General features: G+C 44.9%; 1 protein-coding gene across 1 annotated transcript; it reads right to left on the bottom strand.

The window, feature by feature from the left end:
- Nucleotides 1-9,564: 9,564 nt before the first annotated feature.
- On the bottom strand, nt 9,565-11,985 carry LOC143363296 (uncharacterized). Its single transcript, XM_076803910.1, has one exon. The coding sequence runs from the start codon at nt 11,983-11,985 to the stop codon at nt 9,565-9,567; it is 2,421 nt and encodes an 806-aa protein (XP_076660025.1).
- Nucleotides 11,986-12,557: the final 572 nt, after the last annotated feature.

The raw sequence follows: 12,557 nt of genomic DNA, 5'->3' as shown, positions 1-12,557 counted from the left end.
TATCTCCCATCCTTTGTACTAACATTTGGGAAAATATATCCTGTGTCCCCAGATATTCCGACTCCTATTATTCCGCAAGCATCCATCGCAAACCTTACATTACAATATATTAAATTACTTTAGTTGCTTCAATCACCTGTTCTTCGGGTGAAATTATTTATTATTTTATTTGAACGATGTAATCGAAATAAAAAATTATTGAAAAATAATCTATTCGATTCACACGTCAAATAGAAATAAATTTTTCACGTTATTTGTATGATAACGTATAACAGAACGTATAATAACATCGTCGTCTTTAATAACGTATTTAAAATAATTCATTGTTTCAAATAATCAATTGTTATGTAAAATGTGCCCAACCATGGCAGCAAATATATCTGATTTTTTTTTCTTAATACACAAGTATAAACACTACTTACAATTATCGCGACAAAGACGGGGAACTGTAGACTTTTGCTTACTCGTACATATGTTGCAGATGTGCGAAAATACGACACTGTTGTGGCTTGAGGCAACCGAAAACGGAGATGCTGTACAACCATTACTCGTGTCTGTCAATGGGGCGGAGATTGGCTTTGCGATAAGAAGTGTAGGGAGGACGGTGCAAAGAGTGGCCGTTGCGACAGTGATGACAGATGCATTTGCTGGTAAGTATATATTCTCTTGAACATTATTACGTATGAAACATATTGGTATTTCCATGATTTGTAACGTATTTTTTGAGTAGGCCAGGTTGGGCCAGGGCAGCTCTGGAGAACCTCTGATCAACTCCAAGGTCCTTCGCCCTTCTGGTCCCGGAGCACTTCCGCTCCCTCCTGAATGCGCACCTCGACTGACTGAGCGCGGCCGCCGAGGTCAGGTGCGCGGTACGCGGTGCGCATCTCCCCCACCCCAAACTAACTTCGCTAGATTTCGATCGCCGCGATAGTAATTATTGATAACTTTGATATTTCTGTCTGTTTAATGTTTATAACAATTACCTTCGCCAATGATGTCGACAAACACTCCCTTGACCATCTTGCCATGTTATTATTTAGTAAAAATAATTATACAGGGTGAGTCACCAAACGTTAGCACCTCAAATATCTTTGTTGTTTCTAAAGATACGTAAAATATGGTAAGGACAAAATTGAATGGTACAATGGGGCTGACACGATGCAAAAAAAATTTTGTTTTTACGTCATTTTCTTTGAGATATCAAGGTCACCTTGACTTTTTTAAATGGAACCACCCTTTTTTAAACAGCTACAATGATAGTCCCTTTCATTAGGAATTCAGTGACTATAATTAGTCCAAGGTCATTCAAGGTCAAGGACAGAAAAAACGTATAAAACTAAAATATGGAAGCAGAATACGTTTATCACGGTTGAGACTTGTAGCAAATAGTAAACATACTATGGTCGTAGTTAAAGTAAACATACTAAGGTCCTTCAATGTTATTCAGCATTCTTATTTACTATCAGTTTGTTTCCAAACGCGATTCCGCTATGTTATATTCGATGACTGAAAAGTGTGATATGATCACGATTTACTGTGAATGTAGAAAAAATGCAGTGCAGGCCCGACTCCTTTATGAAGAAAGGTACCCCGAGCGAAACACTCCTTCTAGACATACTTTCACTAATACGTACAGGTTGTTTCGAAGTACTGGAAGTGTACATGCAAGACAGTACAAACGGAAGAATCCCACGACTAATGAAGACAATGAAATTAATATTTTAGCAGCTATAGCTGTCAATCCTCACGCGAGTACGAGAAAAATTGCCCGGGAAGCAGGCATAAGTCAAAGTAGCGTAATACGAATTCTGGCCCGACATAAATTTCATCCGTTCCACATATCGCACCATCAAGAATTGCACGGGAATGATTTTCAAAATAGAATTAACTTTTGTCAATGGGGATTGCTTCAAAATCATTCATTTTTTTCTAATGTCTTGTTTACGGACGAAGCAACATTTACTAATCATGGCTCAATTAATCTACGGAACGCCCATTATTGGTCTGTGGATAATCCGCACTGGCTGCGAGAAATTGATCATCAAATACAATGGAGAATAAACGTGTGGTGTGGTATTTTGAACGACAAAGTAATTGGACCGTATTTCGTTAACGGAATGATGACGGGACAGAAATACGCTCAATTTTTGCAAGAAGATCTGCCAATTTTGTTAGAAGATGTCCCTTTACGAAATCGCTACAATATGTGGTACCAACATGACGGTTGTCCTGCTCATTATGCACGAGTAGCAAGAGAAACGTTGGATTCTCGACATCCAAACCGATGGATTGGACGAGGCGGAACAGTTTCATGGCCAGCACGTTCGCCTGATTTAAATCCACTGGATTTCTTTTTATGGGGTCTGCTAAAAGAGACCGTGTACACGGATGCTCCAACAACAGTTGAAGATATGCGTCAGCGTATCATCACAGCATGTACGAATATCACGTCGGATACACTTATCAGAGTTCAACATTCCTTCAGAGCTCGTTTACAACAATGTATCGACGCAGACGGCCATCATTTCGAACATTTATAAAATACAGGTATTCTGCTTCCATATTTTAGTTTTATACGTTTTTTCTGTCCTTGACCTTGAATGACCTTGGACTAATTATAGTCACTGAATTCCTAATGAAAGGGACTATCATTGTAGGTGTTTAAAAAAGGGTGGTTCCATTAAAAAAAGTCAAGGTGACCTTGATATCTCCAAAAAAATGACATAAAAACAAAATTTTTTTGCATCGTGTCAGCCCCATTGTACCATTCAACTATGTCCTTACCATATTTTACGTATCTTTAGAAACAACAGAGATATTTGAGGTGCTAACGTTTGGTGACTCACCCTGTATATATAGATATATACAGGACGCGTATGTACAATGTCGGGAACGTAAACACGACGAAAGAAGCGCAGATAAGTCTAATAACACGCACACGAAACTGAAACGGCGGTTATGCCTATTTACAGATATGTACAATCAACCTCTTGCATTCTAAGAGGCGGTGTCGATGCGTCTCACGATGCAACGCTGCGATTAAGATTAATCGGACGGTAAATCGATCGGAAGCACGCATAATTTAACAATGGGTCGCTTATATTCCGGAATTAGCGGTTTTCACCGTGACAACGCGCGTAATTCCATCATCGCCTGGGTGACAAGCGGAGACGCGACCAAGTTCCCATTTACACGGGGGTAGATTCGCATGCCGCAATAAAACTAACTGTCCGACGGTAATATTCGACTGAGGGGTTTTCCACTTGACGCGTTGTTGGAGACCATGCATGTAGTCATGCGACCATCGGTGCCAGAAACTTTCCATCATTTGTTGGAACAATTGCCAACGCGAGAGGCGCGATTCCTTTTGATCGAGCAACGATGGAACCGGTACAGCGGTTAAGGCGGATCCGATCAAAAAGTGCCCAGGCGTTAGTGCACAATAGTCATCGAAATTCTCCGACGCCGCGGCGAGTGGGCGGGAGTTCAAACATGCTTCTACTTGACAGAGCAAAGTCGAAAATTCTTCGAAGATCAATGTATGGGCTCCAACAACCCGTTTGAGGTGATATTTGACGCTACGAATGCCGGCCTCCCACAATCCTCCGAAATGAGGAGCGGAAGGCGGCGTGAAGTGCCACGTGACATTATCGGTGGCTAGTCGATTGAGCATTGTAGGATCGCGAGTGGCTTCTCGAAACGCCGTCGCGAGTTCTCGATTCGCGCCGGTAAACGTTGTGCCATTATCTGAGTACAGGGCGTTTGGAATACCGCGCCGAGAGCAGAAGCGGTTGTACGCGGCAAGGAACGCTACAGTCGAATAATCGCTAACAAGTTCTAAATGAACGGCTTTGACGACCATACAAATAAATAAGGCGATGTAGGATTTGCGAGAATGATGTCCGCGACCCGGAGATGTGCGTGTTTGAATTAGGCCGGCATAATCGAGACCGCAATGCAAAAACGGACGAGACGAGCGCGTAACTCGAAAATCCGGGAGGTCTCCCATAAGCGCGCTTTGTTGCTTTGCTTTCTCGCGGACGCATGCAACGCACTTATGAAGAAGGGCTCTTACTATTGGACGCGCGCGTAGAATCCAATATTCTTGACGAAGAATGCTCAGCGTTATGACTGCTAAGAGTGACGACGCGCAGATACACGACAGCGGCATAGGCGACGGTAGATGCGTCGGCGAAGCCATGGAGTTCGCATGAGGCGATATCGAGATTTTGGTGCGTCCATCGAGGAATCGCAAGGGACTTTAGGGCAGGTAATTCCGCATTATATATCGTCCAGCGATCGAGAAAGGTTGATGGAAGTGGGGCGTCCCAACTGCATTTTTTCAACCACAGCTGTTGCATAAGAATTTTGGCATAGACGGTGGTGAGAGTGACCCAGCCTAAGGGATCGAAAAGGCGAGCGATCGTGGACAGGATCGCTCATTTGGTGCCTGCGGAATGATGGGGAAGCGTCACGCGGAAGCGAAATGCATCTGCATCTGGACTCCAGGCGACTCCAAGGACTTTCATAGTTTCGTCGAACTGTAATATTTTCTCAAGCCCTGTTCCACGGTCATGCGGACTGATGTCGCGAAGAAGATGTGGGGCGTTGGTCGTCCATTTATGCAACTGGAAGTGCGCTTTGCTGAGCAACGTGATCAACTGATTACGCGTTTCGGTTAAACGTGACTCGTCGGACGCGCCAAAAACGCAATCATCCACATAAAGATGGTTTTGGAGGACGCTCACGGCCAACGGAAAATTTGACCCTTCGTCTTCGACGAGTTGTTTCAAGACCCGAAGAGCCAGGAAGGGGGCCGGTGCTGTGCCATAGGTTACGGTAAACAACTGATACCGATCGACGGAATCAGACGGGGACGACCGCCATAGGATACGTTGATAACACTGTCCAACACCAAAAAAATTTTGCAATACCTGTTGGGTGATTCTTATACACTTTGTCATCCTAAAACCGTATCTGAAAGTAGAATTGCTCCATCACGCAACGTTTTCGAAAAATTTTGGTTTTTGTAAAAATGCCCGATTTTTATACGAAACAACGTGTTACGCAAAAACTAAACACGCGAGAAAGTTCAAATTTGAGTCAAGAGATAGAGGGGACTCTCCTCTACATATTCATATAGTCAATTATATTTTTATGTACTTCCTAATAGTTGTAAATGGTTGTTAAAGTTTGAAAATGTGCCGACGCGGGTACTTTGTACGCTCTATTTTTGTATTTATGTGAAAAATCCTTTATCTAGCAGGAATTTACTATACAGGAATGCATTCTACAGACATTTCTGGTAAAGAAACCATTCACGAAAAGTATTTGGTTCCCTTAATGTACGAGAAGGATCAGAAAATGTTAACTGACAGCGTGTGCGCGACGCGTTCGCGCCAGACGGCCATTGCAGCCTTTTCGCGACTCGCCAGGGCCGTCGCTATGCGAGTTGTCGACGTTGGTACCACTCAAGTATGTCTTTGCTTACTATGCTTAATTAAATACATTTTTTTTTGTCTTTTTGGGTGCCAATCATTACAAAAGATTATAAAAATACGAGTTATATTCACATTTCATTGTGGAAATGCTTAATAAAGAAAATTGAATACAAAAACTTACCTATTTCAGATGTAAACAAATTAAAAATGTTTCCGCCTTGCTTGACGTTTGTTCCTGGTATCCCGATTTTCAATAATAAGTGTCCAGCAGTAATCAGCAAGCATCCGCACATAAGTCTTTTCCTTTGTAACGTTTTTCCATTGTTGAAATATCTTGATGAAAGATTAATGCTGGAATTGTATTCCTTGTTTTGATTTTAAAATAATTTCGTCATGAATATAACAAAAACAGTCCGGCTGATTTATATACCTCCGCGAGATTTTATCGATTTAATATAGAGCGATCTATGTCTTAATTATGTACTTCGATCAATAAAATCGATAAAAATAGTCCCATTTACATAGTGTTTGGACTTATTTTAATCGGAAGAATCTTGAATGTCCATTGGTATTACAATTATAAAGATAAGACAACAATTACTGAAAATAAAATTTTCCAGTCACCGCATTGCTGCGGTCAATTTTCTTTATTAAGCATTTCCACAATGAAATGTGAATATAACTCGTATTTTTATAATCTTTTGTAATGATTGGCACCCAAAAAGACAAAAAAAAATGTATTTAATTAAGCATAGTAAGCAAAGACATACTTGAGTGGTACCAACGTCGACAACTCGCATAGCGACGGCCCTGGCGAGTCGCGAAAAGGCTGCAATGGCCGTCTGGCGCGAACGTGTCGCGCACACGCTGTCAGTTAACATTTTCTGATCCTTCTCGTACATTAAGGGAACCAAATACTTTTCGTGAATGGTTTCTTTACCAGAAATGTCTGTAGAATGCATTCCTGTATAGTAAATTCCTGCTAGATAAAGGATTTTTCACATAAATACAAAAATAGAGCGTACAAAGTACCCGCGTCGGCACATTTTCAAACTTTAACAACCATTTACAACTATTAGGAAGTACATAAAAATATAATTGACTATATGAATATGTAGAGGAGAGTCCCCTCTATCTCTTGACTCAAATTTGAACTTTCTCGCGTGTTTAGTTTTTGCGTAACACGTTGTTTCGTATAAAAATCGGGCATTTTTACAAAAACCAAAATTTTTCGAAAACGTTGCGTGATGGAGCAATTCTACTTTCAGATTCGGTTTTAGGATGACAAAGTGTATAAGAATCACCCAACAGGTATTGCAAAACTCGAAAAAAGTTTAATTTTGTTGGACAGTGTAATTAGTTGTAAAAATACAGCACTACGATTTTATTATTCTGGATTTATGTGAATACAAACCAGTGAATTAAATTTTTCAGAACTTTCTGATATTGTGGTATCAAAATCCGTTACTTCTTGGACAGATTTCAGTGGCAATTGGTCTAAGAAAGACCTCTCCTCGCCATGACACACGATATTTTGAGGCGCATTTGTATTAACTGCTATGTTATTTAATAGGCTTTCAATTCCTTCTAATTTATTGAAAATTTGTTTTATTTCGTATTTTAATTCTATATATTGACGATTTAATAGTGTCAATTGTCCTTCAGTGAACGACGTCGACGTATCATTCATAGTTTTATCTGTACAATTGCATAAAATATAATATTCGTATCGTTACGTTTATTATTTAACATATATGTATAGTATACTTACCATTATATATTTCATTGATTATGATACTTTTATGTTTACAATAAGATTTAACATATGCATCATTTTTTCTACTTACTTGGTGCTACTGTTTGCGGTTGTTGAATTTCATCGCTTTCAGAATCGGAATCAGAACTGTCCAGAATCACAGTTCGCTTCTTCATTATACTTCTTTTTGAAGACATATTAAAAACTTTAGACATAACAGAAAGAAGTAATCAATATAACTAATAATAATAATACTAATAATATAATAATAATAATACTAATAATATAACTAATAATCAAATACTAATAATAATAATGAATAATTAATAAGATAAATGAAGAAATTCACATGCTACAAAGTATGAACGGCATTTATATATAAATGCTTTATGTGTAATTTCATTCAGAGTACATGATAAAATTTCATCTGTGAAATTATCAAATTTAAATATTCCTATTATTTTCGATTTGATAGGGTATTTGTAAAAAGTTTTCAATTTTGTGGATAATCTACCAACTATTTTATTTGCTGATATGTCTAGGATCTGTAGGACATAATCATTCCGTACAAAAACGTAAGAGTCTCGAAGTCCGTAAGCTTTTATATTAAAATAAGGGAACTGTATTTTCTTTTTATCATATTCTACACATATTTTTTTACTAGTTTCTTTAATTGTAGGTGCTCCATTTTCCGACAACCTTTTTATTATCTGTGCTAGTGGTTTATTCCACCTGCATAACATGCTTCTTAGCTCCCCTAAGTAATTTTCAAAAGGAAAACAACTTAGTTCCTCTAAAGAATATTTTAAATTTTGGACATCGTCTGTAATGTGCACTAAATTGTGAACATTATATACTGTTTGGCGTCGACCGAAGGTCGGAGTCGCCGGGGGGCCGGGACCACTCAGAAATGAGCGCGCGAGGAGGCAAGGAGAAACGGGAGAATCAAACTTTTCCCTTTTCGAAAAAGAAATTGCACTTTATTCGGTGGGTTCTGGTCGTACGATGCACGAGGTGCGAGGCACTCGCGAGCGCGAGACAGAACGCGCGGACGAGAGTCGCGAGCCGGCGAACGGACGGAGATCTTGCGCGTGCAAACTTCTGCCGTCGGATCGCGAAGAGGAAATCTTGAGCGGCACGAAACGCGTGCCGCCGCGGGACGGAAATCTTCTACGCGGACGCCGGAAATCCTGACGCGAAGCAGAGTGCACGTTACGCGGCGCGGGAGATCGCGAGAATACTGCTACCGAATGATGCGAAATCGCGAGAGTCTCAGAGCGCGAGAGATGAGAATCTCTACTTATCGAGACGAGAGCGGACAGACGAGCAAACGTGCTAGAGCGATACCTTGCGATTGAATGAGCGTTCAGAACGTTAAGAGAGCGAGAAGGCATACGCAGGTGCCTTAAATAACAAAGACCGTCGAATGTGGAGCACCGTGATTGGAGCTCGCACATCGGACGATCCTTGTTTGTCTCAATTTGAAGGATTCAAGCTGTGAAATTCGGCCAATGAGAATTGAAACGGTTGCTACGCGGTGTCGAGCAACGGCGACACGCGCTCTTGCCGCGTGTTGACATACGCGACAAAAACCGTATGAAATAGCGGTCGCCAGTTCGACAATAGGCACCGAATTCCACAGCTTGAATCCTGAACATACCGCCCGCCTCGAAACACTAGTTTCGAAACGTAACGGGATCGCACGTTGATACATAGAATAGCGGGGGCGGTAGCGTTCCGACGGAACTTAAACGATAAGGGGACTGCGTGTTACAATACCCGCGACGCCAATCCCCGAGCTGCGCAAACGGCAGACCGCCCGCCGTGAGAGTCGGTAAACAGAATTCGAGATACGCAAACAATTTAAATTACAAAACGCAAGAGTAACGTGAAAACCGCCCGCCTTGCCGGAATGAAGACGCGACGTTGAATTTACCGCGCGAGAGCAACGGTACACGGGACGCAGACGCAGGACGACTGTCGGAACACGTTTCGTCTATGCCTCGGATTTGCACGCGACGGGCAGAGGAACCAACTTGACGATTGGGCGTTTAAAACACGCAGTGGCGGTTTTTATTGTCACTACGCGGGTGTGGTCGTCGTCGCCAGGGTGCAATTGCACGATTCTGCCGAGCTCCCACTTACACGGAGGGAGAGTCGGATTGCGTAGGAGGACTAGCTGTCCTATCGATAATGAGGGGCGCGGGCGACGCCACTTACCGCGCTGTTGGAGCGTGTTGAGGTAGTCATTTTGCCACAACTTCCAGAATCGTTCGGTAGTGTGGCGGACGAGTTGCCATCGCGAGAGACGGTTTTCCGCGAGGTCGAGCAGAGAAGGTTGCGGAGGGGTCGTGAGCGCAGACCCTATTAAAAAATGACATACAACGACAAATGATAGTCGTCGAGAGTATCCGAAAGAGGGGCGATGGGTCGCGAATTAAGACACGCCTCGATCGCGCAGAGGAGCGTTGTGAACTCCTCGAAAGTCAACGTTCGATCGCCGAGAACGCGACGAAGATGGTGTTTGACGCTTTTTACCCTGGCCTCCCATAATCCGCCGAAATGCGGCGCCGAAGGGGGGATGAAATGCCAAGCGACTCCATCGCTGGCGGTACGATTTTGAAAATCGGGGTCGCGAAGTGCAGCGCGGTAGGCCGAAACCAACTCCCGATTTGCTCCGACGAAGGTTGTTCCGTTGTCGGAATACATACGCTCTGGGAGACCTCGACGGGAACAGAAGCGAGTGTAAGCGTTTAAAAACGCAGAGGTGGAGTAGTCCGCGACTAGCTCCAGATGCACTGCCTTGGTGGACATGCACACGAAGAGCGCGATGTATGCTTTCCGGGATGTGGTACCGCGGCCAGCGGAGGCGCGGATTTGAATAGGACCAGCGTAGTCCAAACCGCAATGCGAAAAGGATTTTTTCGCAGGGGACACCCTCGATGCCGGGAGATCTCCCATGATCTGAATCGGTATCGCAGCTCGTTCTCGGACGCATCGGACACATGCGTGAATCACGGCTTTTACCTGACTCCTTCCCCGGAAAAGCCAGTATTCTTGCCGAAGAATGTGTAAGGTGAGTTGCACGCCGGCATGCAGGGCGCGGGCGTGCGCTTGCTCGATAATGAGGCGCACCAACGGGTGTGGCGACAATAAAATGGGGTGCTTTGATTGATGCGGAAGGGGGGAATTTCGCAGACGACCTCCCACGCGAAGAAGCCCGGTCTCGTCGAGGAACGGGTGTAGCGACTCGATCGGGTCCTTTGGCGGTAGCGGTTCACCATTAGAAAGCGAGGAAATGGCTTTAGCGAACTGGCTCTCTTGGATGCGTCGCAACCAGAAGAGTTTGGCCGCGGTGCACTCGCTCGCTGAGAGGGCGCGTCCTCGATGTCGTTTGCGATTGTCGGAGCGACAGCTGCGAGAGTTTCGGACGAACCGTTGTATATAGGCCGTGACTCTTATTAATTTGGGCCAGCTCGAGAATCGAAAGTCTAAATCCCACGCGGGAGCGGGGACCACGCTGTGATGCACGACCTTTGACTCGGACGAGTCCTCCAGAGTGAAGTGTCGCGGTTGAGTTGGCCATTCCGAGAGATCGTAAGGAAGCCAGGCGGGGCCCTTCCACCAGAGGTGATAACGGAGCAGTTCGTCGGAGAGAAGTCCGCGCGACGCACAGTCAGCGGGATTGTCCGCGGTAGGAACGTGCCGCCAAATAGCGTGGGGAAGACGAGTTTGTACGTCAGCGACGCGATTAGCGACGAACGTCTTCCATTTTGACGGATGAGACTGCAACCAGGCGAGTGCCACGGTAGAATCGGTCCAACAATAGCACGGAGCGTCGCGAAGGTCAAGGGCGGACGAAACGAAATCCATTAAACGTGCTAGAAGGACTGCGGCTTGCAACTCAAGGCGGGGAATGGTCACTGGAGTCAAGGGGGCGACCTTTGACTTGCCCGCGAGTAGAGAGACGGTAATAGTTCCGCTAGAGGAGATACAACGGGCGAAAACAACAGCGGCGTATGCGACTGTCGACGCATCCGCGAAGCCGTGAAGTTCAATCCGCGAGGCCTCTGAAATGCATCCGATCCATCGGGAAATCTGAAGACCGTTCAGGACTGGAAGGCGAGAATGAATAGAGTTCCACTGCTCGAGAGACTGCGGCGGGATTTGGTCGTCCCAACCGATGCGGAGGCGCCACAATCCTTGTATAAAAATCTTGGCGCTGATTATCGCGGGAGTGACCCATCCCAAAGGATCGTATAGCTTCGCGATAGTCGAAAGAATGGCTCGTTTGGTGGACGGTAGCGGCTCGGCTAAACTAACCTTGAATTGAAAGGAGTCGCGAGAGGGGTTCCAACTTATCCCAAGGATTTTGACTCGATCGTCGGGAGCGAGGTTTTTGGAACATGCCAAACCGTGGTCTTCCGGATCAATATCGGCAAGAAAATCGACCGAATTGCTCGCCCACTTACGTAGCTTCATGTGACCACGTTGGAGAAGCTGGATTAATTGATCCCGGGAATGGCGAATAGCTAAAAGGTCGTTGCCGCCGAAGAGGACATCGTCGACGTAAATGTGTGAGCGAAGGACCGGTACCGCGAGCGGGAACTGGCCCCCGTCATCTTCGGTGAGTTGTTGCAGAACGCGGAGAGCCAGGAATGGAGCACAGGTCATGCCATACGTGACGGTCAGCAATTGGAAAGCCTGCGTATCCTTGGAGGAAATGGGCCTCCAGAGGATTCTCTGATAATCGACATCGCGTTCGTCGACCAGAATCTGGCGGTACATTTTTGCAATGTCCGCCGTGTAGACGAAACGAAAGGTTCTCCACCGAAGAATTACGGTAGAAAGATCGAGCTGAAGCTTTGGGCCTGGGAGCAGGTGGTCATTCAGCGTGGATCCGTTCGACGTTACACTGGAGCGTTAAAGACAACGCGAAGGTGAGTCGTGACACTGTCGGCACGTAACACGGGATGGTGCGGAATGTACACGCACTGAGAGGTCGAAGGCGAAATGGGAACGCGACGCATGTGTCCGAGAGCCTCATATTCTCGGAGAAACTCCTCATACTCCTCGGTCAGAGATGGTTGTAGGAGAAGTTTACGAGATATGGATTGCAGAACCTTTTCTGCGGCAGACCGAGAGTGACCGACTTCAATCGGAGGACCGGTACGGAACGGAAGACGGACTATGTATTGCCCGTCGGGGGCTCGCGATGTGTGCGTTTGGAAGTGCCACTCGCACTGTTCTTCCTCTTGGGTGAGGGGGGAGGTCGAAGGAATTTCCTCAACCTCCCAAAATCGGCGCAGCTCGTTCGACAGAGTGTCCTGGTGGATGCAGTGATGCATCGAGATGCAGGA

This window comes from Halictus rubicundus, unplaced genomic scaffold (assembly GCF_050948215.1).
Source record: "Halictus rubicundus isolate RS-2024b unplaced genomic scaffold, iyHalRubi1_principal scaffold0029, whole genome shotgun sequence".
Taxonomy (NCBI): Eukaryota; Metazoa; Arthropoda; class Insecta; order Hymenoptera; family Halictidae; genus Halictus; species Halictus rubicundus.
Note: the sequence above shows the minus strand (reverse complement) of the source record. Positions and strands in the feature narration are given on the sequence as shown.

Excerpts from the sequence above, each read along its gene's own strand:
- LOC143363296 (XM_076803910.1), bottom strand. The coding sequence starts at position 11,985 with ATGTACCGCCAGATTCTGGTCGACGAACGCGATGTCGATTATCAGAGA.